This window comes from Uloborus diversus, unplaced genomic scaffold, assembly GCF_026930045.1.
Source record: "Uloborus diversus isolate 005 unplaced genomic scaffold, Udiv.v.3.1 scaffold_786, whole genome shotgun sequence".
NCBI classification, from domain to species: domain Eukaryota; kingdom Metazoa; phylum Arthropoda; class Arachnida; order Araneae; family Uloboridae; genus Uloborus; species Uloborus diversus.
The window spans coordinates 31,376-54,745 of NW_026558996.1; the positions used below are offsets into that span (position 1 = coordinate 31,376).

The following is a 23,370-nucleotide window of genomic DNA, read 5'->3' on the forward strand; positions in this document are numbered from 1 at the left end:
GCATTTTCACTATCAAGAAGGAAAATGCCAAAATTTCAATTGTTGTTTCAAGTAATTTTATTTGATATCTACTTGTCAGAAGAGGATGTTTGTCAGAAGTCCTCTACTTGCTTTGAAGACTACATTTCTGAATAGACACACTCCAAATTGGCCTCTTTCTTAACAAAATCTAAAAGAATAATTCTTCCAATGAAACACTGTACAGCAAATATTGTAGAACTAAAACAAAAGGAAACAATTACATGATTTTATTGCTATCATTCATATATTTCTCTATAAGGTGCTTTTCATCAAGTTTTAGAAAAGATATTATCAAATAGTTTGGATGATGTGTAGCAATCAGAAAAAGGTTTGTATGTCTCACATGCTAAGTAACTAAGGGAGAAAAATTACAATATTGGTGGATGTAAAGACTGAAATTGTAAACATATGAATGGCGTAATCGAACTTTTGCATGCTTTTTGTTTGACATCATTATAACATAGCAACCATGAAATGCTTATTTTTTTTTTTTTTTTGTATATATAGGAAATAAGTATTTGGGTTACCCTAACAAACCCAATTTCATGCTGATTTCAAATATTGCAATATAAAATTGGGAGCTTATTTTTACTCTTTTTTTTTTTCACAATGAACGCAATTTTAATCGCTGGTAGCACCCTCTAAATTTTGTTTAAATTCTATGAAACTTTTATGTGTGTGTTTTATCATCAAAAAGAAGCAATTAAAGGGGTGCCCCATAAAAAATTCAAATTTTTTTAAAAAAGTGCATTATAAGACGCACTTTAAAAATGGCACCGAAGGGAAGAACAAAACTAGACAAAATATAGGTGAGCAAATGGTCTTGGTTGTTGACCCATATGTTTACGGGGGAACTGTTTTATTAGAAACTAGCGGTACCTTCACGGCTTTGCCCATAGTAGAAAATTAAAAAGTCATTTGATTCGCCTGTATATTTACAAATCATGGATGATGAATTTCATGGTAAGTTGCTCGTCTACGTTATGGTAATTTGCTAGTCCACGTTGTGGTAATTTGCAAGTCCACGTTATGGTAATTTGCTCGGTAAAATGTTCTTAAAATTGGAATAGGAAAAGAACAAAATAGAATTTTCGGAAAATCACGTCAGGGTACACATCCCCATGCTACAAATTAACTTTGTACCAAATTTCATGATAATCGCCTAAATGGTTTAGGCGCTGTGCACGTCACAGAGATCCAGACAAACTTTGAGCTTTATTATTAGCAAAGAAAATAAACCTACTTTTTTTTCAGAAAAACTGAACACTTTTCAAAGCATGTGAAGCAGAATTTCTCCCTCTTAAAGCTGTGCAAAATTAGTGGGGCCTACCTCACTACTTTCATAACAAAGTAGATGAAACGCACAAGGCACTTGTTTGGAACTATTTGTTCAGTAATGGATACCGACACCATCAACTTGAAGTACTAAATGGTCTGAAGTCCACAGAAACAGGGTAGCCCGCTATTAAAGAAATATTCCTTAGTTCTCTCACATGCTGATTGCTTTTTCACAATGAAGCTTTTTTTTTTTTTTTTAATTGTGAAGTTCTTCCCAAAAACATATTAAAGAATAAAATTATTTTTCACTTTTTAGAGCAATTTTGAAGTCGGTTCTATTTTTTTTTTTTTTTTCAAATTTTTTCTTTTTAACAATATTATATGATGCGATATTAATTATAAATAAAACATACCATATATAGTGCAATAATATTATTATATTTTACACTATTCGTTCGTTATAAAACAAGTAAAAAACAGTTGCTCTTAATACGTTTTTTCTCTACCAAACGCAAATGAAATATGATCCCTGCAAACCACTTGACCGTAAGATTTCTAATATAAAATATCGACGTTTAAACTGTTACGTATGAATGGGTTTGCTCTCCCTCCCCCCCTAAAGTAAGGGTATGTAGAGATTTTTCTAATTCCCCTCCCCTTCTGGACCCTTACGTTATTAATGAATCGCCCCTTGCAAGTAATCTTTAAAAGATTTCAAGAAGCATAAATATTAAAATGCGCAACCTTTCGCATGTTAACACTCGCCAATAAATTCGGGGCGCTAAGAGCAAGAAGTTTGTTGCTCCCAACATTATTCCAGCACGACCATTTTGATGTGGATTGAAGAGGAGGAGCTGATGCTTGTCGTATTTCATTGCAAGCAAGGAGGCGGGCGCCTGCTATTGAAATGAATTAACTGTGACCGATTGCGATTGTTGACGCGCTATCCCCGAGTCACGTTGTCATATTAAAGTTGCCTATTTCGCTTTGTTGTTAACTTTTTAAGTCGCTTCTATTCGTTTTTATTATTCCTGCAAGTGCCGGACCATCTTTGGTATTCAATGCAAAACTTCCGTTGGTTAGTGTGTTAAAGTTAATCCTTCGAATATTGGCAGAAGACATCAGAACAGTAATCCACGGAACTTTTCTCAACTATATTGCTATTGCGGTGCCAATGGGAAAGTGACTGTGAGTATCTTTTCTTTTTAGGAAAGAAAAAGACCAAATTTTTATGTGTGTACCTGCTGAAATTTGTCTCTTTTTTTTCTTCACAATCTTGTATATACAATAAAGGTACGGTACGGATAATACAACAGATCATAAAAATGCAAAAAAGAAAAAAAAAAGCTTTTATTTTATCGCTACACCTACAGATTAATTCACCTTACGGCCTCCCCTTGTCACCTGTGACGCTATATCACATAATTATACAGTGGACTCCTGTATCCTAACAATCCCTAATGTGAACATCCCGATATTCTGAACGCATTTTGATGGTCCTGGCGAAACACCTTAGACTCAACATAGCTGACCTCTGTGTGAGGAGGAGTTTAGTAAGACCTCATTTGTAGTATGCTGTCCAGTTTTGATCTCAGGAAAGATATTTCTGTATTGTAAAGAATTCAAAGTAGGGCTACTATTCACGGTTTAACTAGTTGGATAAGACCCTGAAGACAGCTTCGAGTGACCATGAGCATGTTTAGCATCCCCAGTCATCATTTGTGAAGATGATTGATCTTCAACTAGTGGGCAGGGTTGGTATAAAAACCAGTTTTTTTGAAAAAAAAAAAGTTTTTTTTTGGTTTAAACCAGGGTTTTTTTTTTTTTTTTGTTTGTTTACACTGGGTTTAATTGGTTTTTATTACTATTTGTAGGAAAACAATTTTATTTTAAGAAAATCATGAAGATTTTATGAATTAATTGTTAACCTAATGTTTAATATTCATATTTGTACCAAATTTCTTTGTAATTAATTACTTAAACAGTTAACAGTAAAATCTTTTAATTTCGTTTCCTCATAATTAGTGATTTCTATAAGAGAATATTGTTTGAAAATCTTTAACTATTATAAAAAATACAATACGTAAATGGGTCTTGGCATAAATAATAAAAGAAATGATTTACTCTGATATTATTAATAACAAATAACCAGGTATAAATTCTTGAAAATTAGTTTCTTCATAATCATCACTATCTATTAGAGACGTACTGAGTAGTACTTTGACCGAGTACCGAGTTACCAAGTACTCGGCCGAGTTACCAAGTACCAATTATGTTTTAAGAAGAACCACCAACACACATGTGATGAATTTTGAACTTATTGGAATAGTTGTATAGACCTCCTTGTATTTATAATAGTTTTTAAAACAAAATTCCTGCTGAAATTCAATTACGCATTATTTAAAAAATGTTGTTTATGTCAAAAAGTTTACAAAAAAATTATTTTTAAAATAAAAAATAAATTAAAGGTATGAATCAAGTTGGAATTAAAACAAATTATACCAATTATAGTTCTAGTCTGCCAAACATAAATAATTTTTAAAAGCAAATAAAACAAATGTGCAGGAACACTGCAGACACATGTTTCTGCGTTACAAGGAACGTCTTTATCAGTGCATAAAATGTGAGCTAAAGAATGTAAAGACATTTGACAAAAGAATCCGACTTTTGTCGGATGCCTTTAAATACACAAGCTCATATTTTGTGCATTGAAAAAGGAATCCCTTGTAATGCTATAACACGTGTCTGCACTGTGCTTTAAATGTTGTTTTATTTCCTTTTATTTTTACGCAAAGGTATTTTTATAATTCTTATAACTAATTTTTGTTTGTAGCAAAAATCCATTTTTAATATCAAAATTCCATATTTTCTATACTTACTTTTTTTGCACAATTTTTAATAAATAAGTTTTATTTACTTTGAGGACATTAAATAGAGATTTATTCCATTGAAGCATTATAAACTTCATTATTCTCAAAATTTAAATTTGACTACTAAAAATGATTGCAGAATATTAAATATGCTTTCACTTTTTTATAAATTTTAATATCTGTCGTGGACAATATTCAATTTTTGCAACTACTCGGTATTGGCCGAGTATCTAATAAAAATTTGGCCGAGTACCGAGTACTCGGCAAATTGGCCTAGTAGACCGAGTACCAATAGTTACCGAGTACTCGGTACGTCTCTACTATCTGCTATAAATAAAAAAAAATAAAAGTAAAGTTAAAATCGCCCATTCTTAAACATGGAAAGTATTTTGCAGTATCTACAAATTAATCATAAAGTCTGATGTACATTTTACAACTTTAAAAATCAAAACATCAACGTATATTTTGTTTAAAGATTAAAAAAAAAAGCTACAAATCATGTAACTTTTTCCCTAATGTATCAGTGACAACAATTATAGAAACAGGACAAGTAGGTTTTTAGAAAATCAGTATGTTTTCCATTGTAGGTATTATTTCTCCTGGTTTACTGTATTTAGGAATACATTTTTTTAAATCAAAGAAAAGAAAATTATTTTAATTAAAAGCCTCAGTACAAACTTAAATGAAAACACTGTTTAAACATGTTTTAATAATGAAAATTTTCATAAAAATTAATGTTCATTGATTCTTCCACCATTCATAAATGAGACATCTTTTATTATATTGGGATCAAAAAAGTTCTTTGATGGGGTGAAAATTTGGCATTATTATTATTTTTTTATTATAAGGGCACAGAGTTACATGGATATTTTCTGCTTCCATAATTTTATTTTAATAATGAAGACTCAGAAAATTAATGCTCATTGATTCTTCCACCATTCATACAAGAACTTCTTTTATTATATTGGGATAAAAGAAAGTTCTCTGAAAGGTGAAAATCTGGCATTAAATTTTAAGAGAACATGAATGTTTTCTGTTTTCATAATCTAATACATTTTCTTTTCTTGGTCTGACTGAGTCGTCTATCACGGATGCAAAAAGTGTGCAGGCATAAGCACAGTTTTATGCCTACTCTAACTATTCTTGGACTACTTTAGTTATTTTTTCTCTCTCGTCATTTAAATATTCTATTGTTAGTTAAGATACTTTTACACTATGCATCGCTTCAATGGTACAGAATCTTTCTCAATAAATCTTAAGTAATCAAGCAAATTAGGTTTGAAGCTGAAGTCATAAAAGAACCGTTTATGCTATCTTTTGTGATGAAAAAAGTGCCGGGACGGTCACTGCCACTGGTTCATTAAACCTGAACATTTCCACTGCTTACATAGTAGATATGTAAAGAAAAGTCATTCGGTAAGTCAGGAAACATTGTTTTAAAAATGTTTGCCGCAATAATCGTTTATGAACAGATTTTATTTTTTCCACACGATCTCCAACGACGTTGATGCCCATATCCCATTATTTTATCAGATCCCAATTCTAGTTGCATAAAATAGGGTAAAGCAGGGCACTGTAATTTTTTTACGAGGTTTTTAGTTAATATTTGAGCCGAAACAAATATGTAACTAAATGGTAAGTACCTTTGTAGAAGTTACTAAAAATAATTGGGTTTCTAGTAAATGTCTAAATATGGATTAAATTTTTTTTCCTAAGCACTTCAAGTGGGACAAAGTGCCCCACATAATTACATGTGATAAAGCAGGGTGCTTTATCACATGTAATTTAAACAAAAAACTAGTTTAGTCATTGACATCTATTTAAATTATGTCAATTACATTATTTACATAAAATGTTGCATTCGTAATTACATAGTCAAGGATAATGGTCTGTATTGCAATCATATTATCATATAAAATGTTACTCAGTAACCTAGTTATACAGGCTTATCCACCTAATATTTTAATCATCCTCATCTGCGTCACAATTTTCATAAACGTAGAAAACTGAAATGCGCCCGTATTTCTCGTGGGTCTACTCTTTGCACTTCTTCGTACATTCTATCCATACTTGTGACCCCCAAATTGTTCCTGACAAAGTGCCCCACATGTATTTGCTTTGTTTTTGTGACGGTTTAAGCAACTTAAAGCTAACCACTCTTTTGCATAAATACACTAATGAGTAGCTAATTCACTAGGGATTAAGATGAGATAATATTCACATTCAATTGATTGAGGTAAAGTAACACCAACTCTAAAACGTTTTTGAGCACTTAATAACAATAAATAATGTGTTAGTCAAGTTCACTGGCTCAGGAGGTGTCTGAGACTCTGCAGGGTATCAGTGACCTTGAGGAGCTTGAGTTGGTGACAAAAGTTGTCTCCCCGTCACACAATTCCCCAATTGGACTGCCACAGAGTATTTCGGTCAGGGTTGGCAAGGTTTTGGACACTAAGGTAAAAAACACGTTAAAAACCCTGAATTTTACCATTCTGTCCAAAACCTTGTGTCCAAAACTGTCCTAAATGTCCAAAACTATATTTTTGGAAAAATTGTATTTTGTCAGAAAACATTAAAAGCAGAATAAAATGTATCAAAGTAATATTTTATATTGAACATTTATTCAATGAGAACATTCAGCTTATTTATGCAGATAATTTTTTTTAATTTATAGAAGTTGAATTCTTGATTAAAATTTCAACTTGTATGTAACTTGCGTGAGTTTATTTTATTTTTTATTTTTTGATAATAGTAACCAAATTTCCCTATGTTTATGCATGTGTGCAAATGAAAGCAGGGATAGCAAGGTTTTTACCACCCTGTTCAAAACTCTTGTGTCCGAAAGTGTCCTAAACTATTTTTTGTTAAACTATATTTTGTGAGAAAATATCAAAAACAGAACAAATTGTGTCGAAATCATTTTTTTTTACTATTTAATATATTTATTCAATGTGAACATTCAAGTATAAATATAAAGGTAACTAATTTATGCAGCTGAGTTTAATTAGTTGCGTAGAAATTAAATCCTTCATTAAAAATTTCAATTTTTATGCAACAGTTTTTTTTCATTAACCAAATTTTTCGACATTTATGCAAATGTGCGAAAGAAAGTATTCAAAACACAGTGCAATAATTCACTTAAATGCAATAAAAGACAATTTTTTTTAGTTACGAAATGTATTATATTAAAAGTATCAGCTAACAAAAGAATAGCACGAGTTTTATAATATAAGTGTTTAATCATCAATTTCTTGTACTTTAATCTATGATTTAAAAAATAATTTTCGTTAAAACATCGTGCAAAACCTATTTGCAAAAATCATTTTAAAAAATTAAGCTTTTTTTTTTTTTTTTTTTGCATTTAAATATTGTACATTTAATAACATTCTTTTGAGTTATGAATGAAACTGAAATTAGTTGTCTCGGTAGTGTAGTGAATTTCCATTCACAACTCTTCCAATTGTTACATAAGGAAGTTTTTATGTTTTAGTTATTGGCAATTTTTTTAAGTAAAATGTTTTTTAAATGAACATTTTGTAGAAAAATATAGTATCAAATACTCATTAAACCTCATTAATATCTATATTTATGCATTACGAATATTGCAGTAAATACAAATTGATTAGATTACACCCCTTGAGCTTCAACATAGTTTCGGACAGTTTTGGACTTTAAAAACCACCTGTCCTGTCTTAAACCAGTTTTGGACAGTCCGAAACCCAACCCTGATTTCGATGGATGCTGTAGTACTGGAGCCATCCTAAACAGATGACAACGGCGTCCAACATAAAGTCCAGCTCTTGATGAGACAGCAACCCTAAGAATATAATGCAGCTGGAATGCAGGCTATGGCAAAACTATGGGATGGGGACCTCACTTAATAAAATGTGGAAAAATAAAAAGATTCCTAGTGGAAGATTATTGTTTTGTTATCTATTCCGACTTTTTTAATATTTACACTCATAAAATTGTCCTGTTACTCAACAAAATTAAGAGTAATTATGATTGTATCTAGCAATTTTATTAAGATTTGTTTTTCTAATGTTAATTACAGTCAAATATTTTAAGATGTTTTCATTTTTGTGTGCAGGTGCTTCTTCGTGCCCAGTTCAGCTCTTTAAACTGGAGATCACATCATAGACGTGGGGAGAATCAGTGTTGATGCAAGTGATTTTCATACGTTGAAAGGTTTTCGGCATTGGTATGTTGCCTGAACATACTTTTGAAACAGGACATTCATCATTGCACTTCATTATACTGTAAAAAAATAATTTTTTTAAATTTTGATTTCAAGAGTATATGTTGGACAGTTCCTGTGTATAAACACACCTTACGAAAGGTCCCTTAAAGTGCAGAATACAAAACACTTACTTATGTGTTTAAATGAAAATTTGCCACTAAGGGAATAAATTTAGAGTCATCAGAAAACAAGTTCCTTTGAAGAATGATGTTTTCATTAGATTGTTGATAAAAATCTGTGACCATAATGATTATTCTCTAGTGCTCAACAAAAGGAATATAACACATGTTTTCTTAGTGGAGACATCTGCTGTACTGATGTAAAATTTGATGGTTTGTAAGCTGGACTGAAAAAATTAAGAAGCATATAGATTTTATGAAACAAAATGGTACATTATTGAACAAGCCTTAGAATCTGCCTTTGTGCTACTGCTTAATGTAAAAAATAATCTTCGAATTTTTTCGACATATCAGTTCCTATGAAAACAAAATCAAATTTGCATGAAACATTGTGTATTGAAGACAAATTATATTCTTGTGAGTATTGCAAGAAAACATTTTCAGTAAATTCAAGTTTGAAAACGCATTTGAGGATACACACTAATGAAAAACCATATTCTTGTGATCAGTGTTGTAAGACATTTTCTCACAGCTCAAGTTTGAAAACACATTTGAGGATGCACACTAATGAAAAACCATATTCTTGTGAGTATTGTAAGAAGACTTTTTGTCAGCTCTCAAACACAAAAAAACATTTGAGGATACACACTAATGAAAAACCATATTCTTGTGAGTTTTGTAAAAAGACATTTTCTCAAGTCTCAGTTATGAAAACACATTTGAGAATACACACTAATGAAAGACCATATTCTTGTGATGAGTGTAGTAAGACATTTTCTTACAGCTCAAGTTTCAAAACCCATTTGAGGATACACACTAATGAGAAACCATATTCTTGTGAGTTTTGTAAAAGGACATTTTCTCAAGTCTCGCATATGAAATCACATTTAAGGATACATACTAATGAAAAACCATATTCTTGTGATCAGTGTAATCAGACATTTTCTCACACAATGCATTTGAAAACACATTTGAGGATACACACTAATGAAAAACCATATTCTTGTGATCAGTGTTGTAAGACATTTTCTCACAGCTCAAGTTTGAAAACACATTTGAGGATGCACACTAATGAAAAACCATATTCTTGTGAGTATTGTAAGAAGACTTTTTGTCAGCTCTCAAACATAAAAAAACATTTGAGGATACACACTAATGAAAAACCATATTCTTGTGAGTTTTGTAAAAAGACATTTTCTCAAGTCTCAGTTATGAAAACCCATTTGAGGATACACACTAATGAAAGACCATATTCTTGTGATGAGTGTAGTAAGACATTTTCTTACAGCTCAAGTTTCAAAACCCATTTGAGGATACACACTAATGAAAAACCATATTCTTGTGAGTTTTGTAAAAAGACATTTTCTCAAGTCTCGCATATGAAATCACATTTGAGGATACATACTAATGAAAAACCATATTCTTGTGATCAGTGTAATAAGACATTTTCTCACGCAATGCATTTGAAAACACATTTGAGGATACACACTAATGAAAAACCATATTCTTGTGATTATTGTAAAAAGGCATTTTCTAATAGTTCAAGTTTAAAAACACATTTGAGGATGCACACTAATGAAAAACCATATTCTTGTGAGTATTGTAAAAAGGCATTTTCTAATAGTTCAAGTTTTAAAACACATTTGAGGATTCACACTAATGAGAAACCATATTCTTGTGAGTATTGTAGTAAGACATTTTCTCAGAGTTCAAGTTTAAAAACACATTTGAGGATTCACACTAATGAGAAACCATATTCTTGTGAGTATTGTAGTAAAACATTTTCTCAGAGTTCAAGTTTAAAAAGACATTTAAGGATTCACACTAATGAGAAACCATATTCTTGTGAGTATTGTAGTAAGACATTTTCTCAGAGTTCAAGTTTAAAAACACATTTGAGGATACATAATGAAGAAAAACCATAGGGTTTCGATTACCGCTGGGTGATGTTGCAGATTTTAACATCATATTGCAGCAGTAAAATATCTCAATATTCTAATACATTGCAATGTTTTCTGTACATTTTCTTTTTCTTGAATCAGGTGTGTCATCAGCGAAGGGGGTGGAGATGGTTCCTGTTGCATGGCGCTCTATTGAAATATTTAAGGGGTGTTTGGTCTCTTATTCTTTGGTATGAGTGAGTGGGGCACTCCTGTATAAATGTGCATAAAAGACATTTTCACTGATAATCATTTCTCTTACACCAGTAACAATTTATTTCGTATGTTTTTTTTTTTTTTTTGAGATGTTGCTTTCCCCCCCCCCCCCTCCAGGTTTCCTTATTATAAAAAAACTGTATTTGTGTGAGCAGCGATGTTTCCATAAATTTTTCTGTGGGTATACTCCCAGTAATCCATTACGCTCAATATGTGTATGCGATCATATATATAATATGTCATATTATGAAAATCTTTGAAGCATGAAGGTATACGCAATATGTCTAAAAATGTTTGAGAGTATATGGCGTATATGGAGTATACCCTATGGGAACACCACTGTGTGTGAGATTATTATCAACTGAACATTTTATTGTCGCATCAGAGCAACAGTAAGACATCTAATCACGAAGATATCTTACTGTTGCTCTGGGGCGACGATATGTTTGATTCTATAAATTTAGTTTGGAAGGTACGAATGTAACTGCAAATAGTTTGTAAATACTATATAGAATTTCAAACAAGCATAGTATTTTAAACAATAGAATAGTAAGGTTTGTTAATTTACATTAGCCTAAATTGAATAAAGTGGATAAAAACATCCAAGTTCTTTCATTTTTTGGAACTTCATTTAGCAATTTTAGAGAATGTTATTCTAAATATTAAGTATGTTGTTTATATAAAGCATCAGCCTCAGTTAGAAAAAGGGCCATCTCTTTTTGTGCATAACATGTTTCAGCCCTCCTGATTTAATTATCATTATTTTTTTTTTGTTTTAGAATCTTAAAATATTACTTCCATAGGTGGACGGGGCGAAAACGGGAAATTCGGTGCGTCGAAGAACATTTGGGTCAGTGGATTTTTATGAGGAATCTACTCACAGGGGGTTCTCCCCCCCCCCCTCCCGCCCAACAAAACTACCCTATGTGAATTCCTGAGCATCAAAGAGCCTCTGCTAAATTTTGAAAGGATGCAATACAAACTTGATTTTAATAAGAAAAACCCCCATGGGGATGTTTCACATTTAATAACACATTTATTGACAGGCGCAAATGAAAAACCATATTATAGTGAGTATTGTAAAGAAACATAATCTCATTCACAACATGGTAATTTTCTCGTTTTCCTAGTTAAAGAGACATTTCTTCAGACTTTTTGGCATTGTCACTGAAGCGGTGATTTGTCACCAAAATGTTTACTTTCAATTTATGGACATTTATCATTGCGTCCAAAGCTCCTGGATTTCCATTGGATGAAAATGGTGCCGTTAGTCACCTGCCAAAATATTGAGCATTCTATACAGACTTGCTTTGTTTGTAGGGAGACTGTAACATTCAGGTGAAGGGTGCAAACTTTCAATGAGTTGAGTTGTTATGGGGTCCCTAGACCTTGAAAAACAGCAAAATTCCTTAACTTTTATTTATGTTGTGAGCTTATGTACATTTTTTTCAGAATTTAGTTTTGAACTGTACACAACATGTCAAATAATCTAAACTGCCAAACTGTAAAGTAGATGCCCCCCTTTCCCCTCCCCAACACCTTTATCTGCCACTGCCAACATGTGCTATAGGGTGGTTCAAAAAAAAAAAAATTTTTTAGCTAGAGTCCAGTACACCCCCTATTTTTTTAGACTTACTAATAGTATTATGCTGTAAAAGTTTTAGTTGCTTACTCACATTTTAAGAGGGTGCTCAATGAGCCCTTAACGTAACTTTAGCCGTAGCATAGAAACTGCAACAAATTTAGAAACATTTAATTTTCCTAGCTGTTTTTATGTAAATTATTAATTTATTGCAATGTATATGCATATTAATACTCGTACTTTATACTATAATATGTGGCATTGTTTTTTTAGTTCAGTGTATTATTTTATCTCCCCCCTCATTGATATGAAGTTTGGGGGGGGGGGATTGAGCACCCTCTTTCTGTTGAAATAGGAAGCTAAAATTCTTCCAGTTTTTTCTATCCACAAGTCTAAAAATATTGAGGGCTGTCCTGTTATCTAGGAGAAACTTTTTTTTTCTGCATGTGTTTTTGAACCACCCTAATGTGCTAACATTTAATACTTTGAACATTTTTAATTTTGATTAAAAAAAAAAAAACTGCTCCATAATTTAGTGTGTCTTGTTCATATTTCAAGTTTGGATATTATAGTTTTGAAGTGATTAAATAAGGTAAAATTTGTTCAATCCTAATAGATGTAGTGAAGGGTATTGAAGCTACACCAGGTCCCCTGGTAATTGCGTAGCATATGCCCTAGTATACAAACCCGTAGAAAACAATATGTTTTATGTATTTTTCACCTGGTATGAAAAATGCATAAAACACTCAATTCCTCCCCCCCCCCCCCCTTGCACTTGAAAGACCTTTGCTAGGTTTTATTTGGTGGAATGGTAATTTCAACGCAAGAATAACATTTAATCATTCTGTCTTCCTGTCTATACTCCTCAAATAATCTCCTGAAAATAATTTTAGATTATTTTATTTATTTCATTTCTTGAAGATCAATTTTTAGAAACTAGATCAAGGGCATTCATTGCTAATGTGTTGACATGGTTCAAATTCTTTTTTTTTTTTTTGGATGAAAAAGATTTTTATTCTATAGGCTTCAGTTGGTTGCAAGAGCATCAATGTTTGAAAATTTTGAACAATGCTGTAATGGTGTAGCTCTAGGCGGCTCGCGTGTGTGTGGGGGGGGGGGGGCTGTAACTGCCACTTCAGTTTCAAAAGTTTAGGGACGTGTCCCTTCCCTTTCCTGAGTTCAGAATTAACAATCGATTGAGAAATGATCAAATGGAGTGATTCACTTGTTTAAAGAAAGAAGAATTGATTCAATGTGTTTCTTTTAAAATTTTCTCATTTTATTATTTTTAGAAAATTTAACTTAAGCTTTTAATTGGAAGGAGGGCATTCACTGTTGCCATTCGTCCCGACTTTTAAAACTATATCCCAAGATTTTTAGAAAAAGTCATGTAATCAATAATGACATTAGAATACAATCTCCATTAAAAAAAAGTCACCTTTAGGGACCTCTCCCCCCTCCCGACCTATCTAACCGCCCTTTGACCCCCACATTTTTAGTGTACCAGCCGCCTATGGGTTTAGTTCTATCTTGTAGTATTTTGTTTTAGGTGATCATTTCTTGTATTAACTTCTCTGCAGTAGGCAAAGCGAAGATTACCCAGTATGTGTTCCTTTTTAAATGTTTCGCTTAAATGTATTTCACTTGACTAATAATAGTGTTTTGATGTCTTCATTTGAAAAGATAAAACTATCTTCGCAAGTGCCTGTAATGTTCAGTACTTTGTGCATTTTTATAAGAACCAAGGAATGCATTTGAAAAATGAATTTCACGAAAGACTTGACGTTTGTGATTATTGGTCAATAAATTTGTGTCTCTTGAAATGCTGCTTGTGTGTTTATGTGTTTCTCGTCAGGTTTGTCACTTGGCTTTTTTACTTCCTCTAAGGCCAAAAATTGAAAAGTCACTGCAATTGTCCAACTCATTATCCCCCCGTTCCCCTTTTAATTGTGCATTTCAATTTGCTTTTAATGTTTACTTACGACTCAATGTAGTTATTTAGCTGATTATGTTACTTGTTATTTAATGAAGCTTGAATTTCTCTTTCAACAAACAAAATTTACATTCCCTTGAAGTTGTTGTAAGAGGTTGTCCGCAAATGATGTCACACTTTTTTTCATCATTTTCGAACCCCTCCCCCCCCCCCTCTTAGTCACAAAATGTAAGACTTCATTTTACCCCTCCCCCACCCTTCATCAGCTATCACACTATTTTTCATAAACATATTCTTGTTAAAAAAAATATGTTGTCACACTTCTAGTAACCCCTTACCTCCCCCTTGTCTGAATTTCGTCCCCCCTCAAAGAAACTCTTAACTTATGGGAAGGGTTTAGAAAAACGTAACTTTTGGGAATACCCACATTCGTTTTTCCTTCATAACGAAAACATACATAAGATTTTTGAAAAAATTAGCCAGTCAAAACAAATCATTGGAATTCCCAGACTATCATATTGGGTATACAATGTTTTTTTTTTTGAGCAATCACGATTGCTTATTGCTTTCACTTGGCTGTTTTTGGCGTGCTATCATTTTATTTTCGCACTGCCACCCTCCGCGCCATCACCGTCGAACGGTTCCTCACGATGCTGCTCCTATAGCGAAAGCCGTCTCCAGGTTTCATCCATGTCCTACACACACGCGCATACATACACAACTACACACGCACACATACACACACACAAACACATGCATACATGCACACACACATACAACTACCCACACATACATGCCTGCACACAGACACAAACATGTATGCCTACACACACATACCCCGCCCTTACGCACACAAACACTCATACACACAACTACCCGCACACTCATACCTGCACACAGACACAAACACGCACGCCTACATACACACTTGTGATTGCGAAAAACATAATTTGAACTCAAGGCGTCAAAATTCAAATTATTTATTTATTTTTTTAATTTATCTTTTTCTTTTCCTTTTACCGATTGCAGGGTTTTTCCCTGATGAATTGAAATTTTTAAGAATACTTTTGTTACTTTAAAGTTTGTTTTATACATCTACGTAAATGAGTGCACAATACATAACACTGGTGGGAAAAAAATACCAACACCAAGAAAGACTTGTGCTAGATAAACGAAATTTGGTGGGCGTGTTTCTACATGTTAAAGATAACATCAATTAATTACTAGCATAAGTGAAGCACTAGTAGCGCTACTCAGAACTCGCAAATGAGAGTTGCCTAAAATGAGTGCTGCAAAGTTCGTGAGCGTTTTTTTTTTTTTTTTCATTTGGGATGCCATGAAATTTGACGTATTGAGTTGATGTTAGCTTAGAATGCTTTTAAGGAGACGGAGGCTAGTTTGAATGACGTCGTGCAATAGGCTGGTGGATTTTCTCTCCACGATATTGCATAAAGACTTAAAGGGAATGAGTCCACAGTGCATGATTTTCGGAAGCTGTGATCAAGGGAGGGTAATGCCTCGAGAAGAACGTTTTCCTGGCTGCCACGTGGTGCAACTAAGAGGGAAGATCACCGTATTTGGTGGTCACATCGTACTGCGTCTACGCAGGCCGTGCTCCTAAAGATAGGCACCTGCCTAGAGTGGCAGATTTTAGAGGTGGCAAATTTCGAAGCTGAAACTTTTAGTTCAGAATTCAACTAGAAATTCATTTTAATTTTAGTGGCGGCAAATTGCGTCAGTTAAGAGACTTTTGAAAATATTAAAATCGGTTTCAGTGCCATAAGATAACTTTAATGGTATAAAAGATAATGTAAAGTGTGTACCAGTGCTGGATATCCAAAACCCAGTTTGGAATTCAATTAGAAACTCACTAATTTTAACCACTTTACTATAATTTCTATTTTGTTTATATATTATTATTTATAGTTTATTATTATTCAATGGCAGGGAGGGAGGATCATTGTCAGTATTTCCTAGTGCTTCAGAACTAATAAGGTCGGCCCTGCGTTTGTAGCAGAAATTCGAGCTGCATTTGGTGCCACAGTGAGACAACGAAATGTCAGTTATTACACGGACAGCTATGAGTCAGACGCCCTGTGTGGTGTTTTCCACTGAAGCCAAGACCTTGCAGTTTGCGATGCCAAAATGGCGTCAAGTCAGACCTCATTGAAAGACTGAGTTGAGATCCGTATTCTGATGAAAGCAGATTCTCGCTTGTTGCCAGTGACGGCATGTGTTGGTCAGAAGGAGGCCAGGAGAACGCCTGCAACAAACTGTCTGCGGCCTATGCCAGTGGGAACACTCTCGTGGTTATTTCATGCGCACTAACTGCAAATTTGTATGTCAGTCTGGTATTGCAACCTGTAGTATTGTCATTCATGAACATCACTCAAGGGGCGATTTTCCAGCAGGACTACGCTTGCTCTCACACCGCTGTTGTGATGTAACATGCTCTACAGAGTGTCGACATGTTACCTTGGCCTGTGAGAACACCAGATTTGTGGCCAATTGAGCACAGGGTTGGTAAAACCGTTTTATTATTTTATTCAATTATTTATTTTGAAAAAAAAAACTGATTTTTTTTTTTTTTTTTTTTGGATTAATTGGTTTAAACATTGTAAGAAGAACAATTTTATTTTTGGAAGATCCTTAGGATTTTATAAATTAATTCGCAACTCCAACGAACTATAGGGGCACTGAAGTCACTGTCTAATGGCGGACTTAAAAACTAAAACAAACGCACATGGTAACGAAGAAAATGCTAAAAGTGTTGTGATTTTTGTTCGTACGTATGATTTTTTCGCTTTATTCTTTTTAAATTAATTTTCAAAGTCTTGTGGATATTCTGGCCCACGCAGAAAGAAATGAGAATTCAAGAAGCATTACTAAACGTCAAAGATTAATGTAAACTACGTAGTTCGTAGTTCTAAGCAGCTATTTCCACGATGTTGAATTCGATATTTATCAATTCTTGATAAAACTAAATAATAATTGTGGCCTGACAAGAATAACAATTAATGCTAGAAAATTCAGTACGACATTACAAATTGTTATCGAAAGAAGGTGATACTTTTTTGCCTTGCTTGGCTAGCGCCTATTGTTTTCCATTTGTAGCTGAGTTATTTCTCTCGAATTCCCGAATCGGTTAATTTAAACATTTTCTGTTTCGATTTTTCTAATTTCTGAGTTACGATTTAATTGTGTCATGTTATGCAAATCATCAACAAAATTCTCACGGATATATGGTGGTAGTTTTCTTTTCAGTTGATGGACCATTATATCTTTTCACTTATCGAATTCTGTAATCTTACTACCATTTTATTCCACTCATGATAAAAATTAAAAATGGTTTAACTAAAAACGCGAAATCTCGCCAAGGCTACTTTGCTCGCACTATACTAAAACTATAACCCTAAACAAATTTGGCGAAACCTTTCAGCTGAGAATAAAAGGAATAAAGTAAATTCTTTCTCGGTTATTCATTTTGTTCTACGATAATATATTCAAGAAAATATTTTGCATACTGTCCATTCCAACTAAATGCTGCTGTAAAATATGGTAAGTTTAATTAATTTAAGATTAAAAAAACCCCAATATTCTTACAAATTCATACAAAACAATAAAAAATTTTACCTTGTATAACGTTATCCAAGTTTGTTAATCCAGAATTTTCGCTTTCACCAATTATTAAGGAAATAATGAAAACTAACATTATTTTGAGAAGCTCGAGAATACTACTAAGGGACGAATTAATTTCTGTAGCTGAAAGCAAACTAAGACACATCGATTGCGTTAATAAATACTCAGAACAAACTGCCTGTGTTTACGTCAACAGACACACGTGGAACGCAACGTGGCAATGTTTTAGTTTCATTTGCAGTTTTGTTAATCACCGCAAGGTAGCGTTTCGAGCGCTGGAGTTCCGAATTGTCAATGAATGCTTATTAGCATTCGCATTCGTACCTGATTCCTTGACGATTAATTAAATAATTATGAGAACAATTAATTTTACCCTCAGTTTGGAGCTTCAGAAAAAGGGAAAGAAGAACCAGCAAGAGTGCTGATAAATCTTTTTTATAAGGCATGTGGGACTACAGGGCAACGTTTTATAAACATAAAACTCCAAATTTCCAAAAAAAGGTTCATTCGGTCTAGTGCACAAGCGCTAGAGTAATTTTATGATTATAGTCTACCAAAACCTTCCACTTCAAAGACTATTTTTCGCCTCCAGTTTTGTTTTTCTATGCCGGAAAATCGTTTTGGGAATACACACTGAATTATTTTTTACATCACAAGCGTCGAAGCCCGTTATAATAGGTAACACTATTCGAGCACGACCATTTTGATGCGTATTGAAGAGGAGGAGCTGTTGCTTGTCGTATTTCATTGCAAGCATGGAGGCGGGTGCCAGCTATTGAAATGAATTAACTGCGACCGATTGCCATTGTTGACGCGCCATCCCCGGGTCACGTTGGCATGTTGCTGTGATTTTAATCTTATTAAAGCTTCCTGTTTAGCTTTTTTGTTTACTTTTTGAGTCGCTATTTGTTTTTATAATTTCTCCAAGTGCCGGACCATCTTTTGTATTCAATACAAAACTTCCGTTGGTTAGTATGTTAAAGTTAATCCTTCGAATGTTGGCAGAAGACAGCGGAATAGTAATCCACCGAACTTTTCTCAACTGTTTGGTATTTCGACGCCAATAGGAAAGTGGCCGTGAGTATCTTTTCTTTTCAGGGAAGAAAAGGGTCAAATTTTCATGTTTGTACCTGCTGAAATTCGACTCTTCCCCCCCTCAAGATTTTCTATACAATAAAGGTAAACTACAACAGATGGCAAAAATGCAAAAAAAAAAAAAAAAAAAAAAAAGAACTTTTATTTTCTCACCAACTCCTTGTCACCTGTGAGGCTATATCACATAATTATACAGTGGACTCTCTGTATCCCAACACTCCCTAATGTGAACGCCCCGATATTCTAAAAGCATTTTGATGGTCCTGGCAAAACTCCTTAGGCTTTATATAGGCTGACCTCTCAGTGAGAGGCGTTTAGTAAGAACTCATTTAGAGTTTGCTGTTCAGTTTTGATCTCAGGAAAGATATTTTTGTATTGTAAATGGTTCAAAAGAGGTCAGAGAAACACTATTTTTTTATTATTTTAAAGTGTTACATATATGTGTGTACATGTACGCTAGGGTGGTTCGAAAAAATCAATTTTTTAGTTTTGAACTTGCGTTACCTCTCAAAAGTTGTTGTTTGATATCTTTAATTGAGGAAAAATAATAAATAAATTCTAAGCTGGCATCTTCAATTTCTGAAAATTTCAATTTTCAAACATTTTTTCCAACTTTCAGCCTTATGCGCAAATTAAAGTTGTCAACTTAGATTTTTTTATTATTTTTTTCGGAATTGAGGATACAAAACTAAACTTTTTGAGAGGTAACACCATTGCGAAATATAAAAATCGATTTTTTCAAGCCCTTTTTGAAAATTTTTAATCTTTACTGCTCCAACCCTTTTTTACTTCCTTTTACAAAAGAGGAAGTATTGTATTCGTGAAAAAAATTTCACTCAAAAAACTTAACTCACTTTACCAAACTCACTTAATTTCCATTTTGTTCACCCCCGAATGAATACAGAATTTCTTTTTCAACCCGACCACCGGTGCATATATACATAAGATCGTATAGATGCCCAAAATGTCCATTTTGACAATTCCCAAGTTAATTACAACAAGATTGTGACGTTCATATATATGTGCACATGTATCTCGCATAACTCAAAAATGGTATATCGTAAAAAGTTGAAATCTGGTAAGTAGGCTCCTAGTGGGGTCTAGTGTGCACCTCGTCTTTTGGTTGCATTGGGATGTTTCAAAAGGGGTCTTTTACAACTTTTTGGGGGAAATCATTGTTAATTTCGATGCAAACTCAAGTGGTGTTATAATTTGGTGGACACTCGGTGATATCTTGCCTGGCTTTCGGTCAGCAAGTTTTGTCAAGAAATTTGGCGACTGTTTTTTTTTTAAATCTGGTTTTAATTTGGCCACTATTGGCGATATTTAAAGAGTTTACGGCTGAATCACATTAAAATTGCCAATAATAGGGAAATAAATCTGTGTAAAACCTTTTTTTTTTTTTTTTGCTTCTCTTCGCAACAGACTAGAGGTGAAAATATTTAGTGTTTCCTTGCTTACTCCAAGGCGCTATTATCATTAAATTGGCAAAAAAGGAAGTCGTGTGATGCACAACACAGCAGCTCATTTGGTTCTATCTTTGTCAATAATAATATTTGCCCAGATCGAACTCATAATTTTAATTATTAGAGGTCGACCTTATTTCAAAGTCCTCGAAGATCCTGATTTTTTCCATTTAATGTCGTTAATGACCCCCAGTAGGCGTGTTATCATTTAAAGAGAAATGAATCTGGTCCACTATGTACATCAACAATAATCAATTCGTAATTTGATGTAAATATGCTACACCTAACAACTTCGTTTTTTGTTCCAGTAAAACCAGGGTTTGTAGAATAAGTCTAAAATGTATGTAAATTATTACGTATTACAATAAATAACTGTGTAAATAATAGAACATGGATGTAAATAATTTTTTGATTTAATTTTACATAGTTTATATTTATCAATATGACACTGTTGTTTTCCTGTGATTATTACTGGGCACATGCATAGCCTGGGGCAAATCCAGGATTTTTTTCTCACTACCTATTTCTGTGAAAGTATTGTATATCAGTATTCTATTTTTGTGAAAGTTTTTTTTTTTTCATCAGCATTGATTTTGTGATCTTTTAAAGGCACATTCTAATTTTTGTCTCAGAAAATTAGAGCAATTTTAACGTTAATTTGAAAAGTGCAAATGTCATTAACTTCTATTTCGAACTTTTTTTTTCCGGGGTGGGGGACCTAAGAGGCAGGCATGTAGCTAGAACTTTGTTAAGGGGGGGGGGAGGTGTCCAAGGTTGTACGAACTTCAAAAGAGGAGGCATGCTAAAGCAGAATCAGTAGCTCTCATATTTACGTTAAAAAAAATAAATCCAATTAAAAATAATTATGAAAATATGATAATTAACTAAAATTTATAAAATAATTGAAATTGATAGAGCAATTAGTTAGAATTAGATAACAAAAATTTTATATTAAAGAAAAAATTATTGTCAGTTTATAAAATTAACATTAAACTAAAAGTTATCCCATACCTACTGAGTTTCCAAAACATGGATAGAAAAATTCCATCACATAAGCTTCCTCTGTCCTGATGCTTTAAAATGAGTGATATAATTCCTATTAATAAAAAAGTTCACAATAAAAGAAAATCGGAAAACAAAAATTTTTCTAGAGATTACTTGGAAAATGCAGATGATAATTTAATAAAATATTAAAGCTTTCTAGTATATTTCAACAAAATATGTACAAGTCATTTTATTTGAAAAAATAAAGAAATCTACATCTATCGAGTCGAATGTATAACTGTATGAATGCTATATAACGTAATTCTGCCACCCTGTTCAATTTGAACAAGATTTCTGGCAACATTTAGCCACCCTCTCGATGAAAATATTAGCAAGGTTTCATTTAAAAAACTTGAACTAGTGCTTTATTTATTTACGTTTATAACATTCTCTTGATATGAAATTTCTAATTTTATCCGTTTTCTAATTATCATTTCTAACCATCATTTAAAAGCTTGAACAAACTATTAACTCTTTGAGGGACGGAGACTTCCTTTGCTGCAATCATTAAAAAAAAAGGTGTATTGCCGTTTTTTTAAAAAAATTTTTTATCGTTATTATGTTTTTTGCTATGAATTGGTAAAATAAGCTATCTTAGGATCCGTTATGATATTTTTTTCTTTCTAATGGCACTTCGTTTGAGGCTTTAGCCTTTTCGGACCTAGTGCAAACCACCGATATGGCATCTAATCTTTCATATGCTACTATTAAGGCGCGGATGTGACTGGCACAGGAAATTGTGACGCCAAATTTCCACCAGATGGAGACACTTGAGCTCTCTGCGATGGGAAACTGCACTAGGGGTTTAATTTTGTCAAGCCAAATAAACACCTGAGAGATCTTTTACCTGTCGAGTAATGGAATGTATAATGAATGAAATTAAGCATCTATGTATTTTTATTTTAACAACTTTTTGGAAAAAATGTAAATGATTGCTTTTCATAAATGTTTTTTTTTTTATAAGGTCATGAATGATTTGTGTGTGTGAACATTATTGGCAATTTTCCTCTGATGTTTTCAATTTAATGCTTCATTTAAAAGATCAAGAGGAGGCATTGCACCCACTTATCTCACCACCAAACACGAGTTTTGTTTATTCTGCTGATACAAAACAACTTCTGTACGAAGCAGTCTTTTTCAAATTAGAAAATATAATTGTAAACAACAGGGAAAATGGCAATATGCTCTTTTACAAATTATTGTGACAATATTTGATTATAACCTGGTTACTTTATTGTCTTCATTTAGCAGTAAGCAAGTGTCAGATTCAAAATTTTCATAATATGGAGTCAAATTATGAAAATTTTGATCATTAGTAGGTCAGGTAGTCTTTGTCCCATTTGCGATAATACAGCAGCATCGAATTAGATACATTTTGAACAATATGTATGCATAAAGCTAGTCAATTTTCGGAATCAAAATTATATAGGTTTCTCATAGCCTCAGTTTGCAAATTTTTTGCTCCTCAGTCATCTGATGTTCCAAAGTCTAAAGACAATCTTTTGTAAAAACTCTAAGAATAGTTGTGGTTAAAAATCCAGCAATGATTTAAATCAGTCTTCCAAAATTAATATAACAATAATAACACTTCTTATTCTTTCATTTTCAAATTGGTATAGCTTCCAATCTAGGAACAATTTTGTAATCATCCAGTATTCTCAAAAGCATATCATATATTATATCTGTTTCTTAGATCAAGTTGTAACTCAGGGAACTCGAGAGGAGGCAATTTTGGATCTAGTTTTTTGTGACATAGGTAGTTTTGTTCAGGGGTTGAGTGTAGGGGAGCATATTGGAGATAGTGATCATAACAGCATTAGGTTCCGGGTTAAATTTGAAGTGTGCAAAGATGATAATTTTAGGTTTGTGCCCAATTTCAGAAACACTGATTTTGTTGCACTTAGGCAGAGCTTGAAAGAGGTTTTTT

General features: G+C 33.0%; 1 protein-coding gene across 1 annotated transcript in view; it reads left to right on the forward strand.

Annotated features, from left to right (window-relative positions):
* Positions 1-965: 965 nt before the first annotated feature.
* The window catches only part of LOC129233899 (zinc finger protein 208-like), a gene marked incomplete at its 3' end in the record, with an annotated part of 43,611 nt that continues 21,206 nt past the window's right edge, over positions 966-23,370 (forward strand). Inside the window, exon 1 of the mRNA XM_054867826.1 lies at positions 966-984. Coding sequence (XP_054723801.1) covers positions 966-984 — 19 coding nt within the window. The remainder of the gene's footprint in view (positions 985-23,370) is intronic.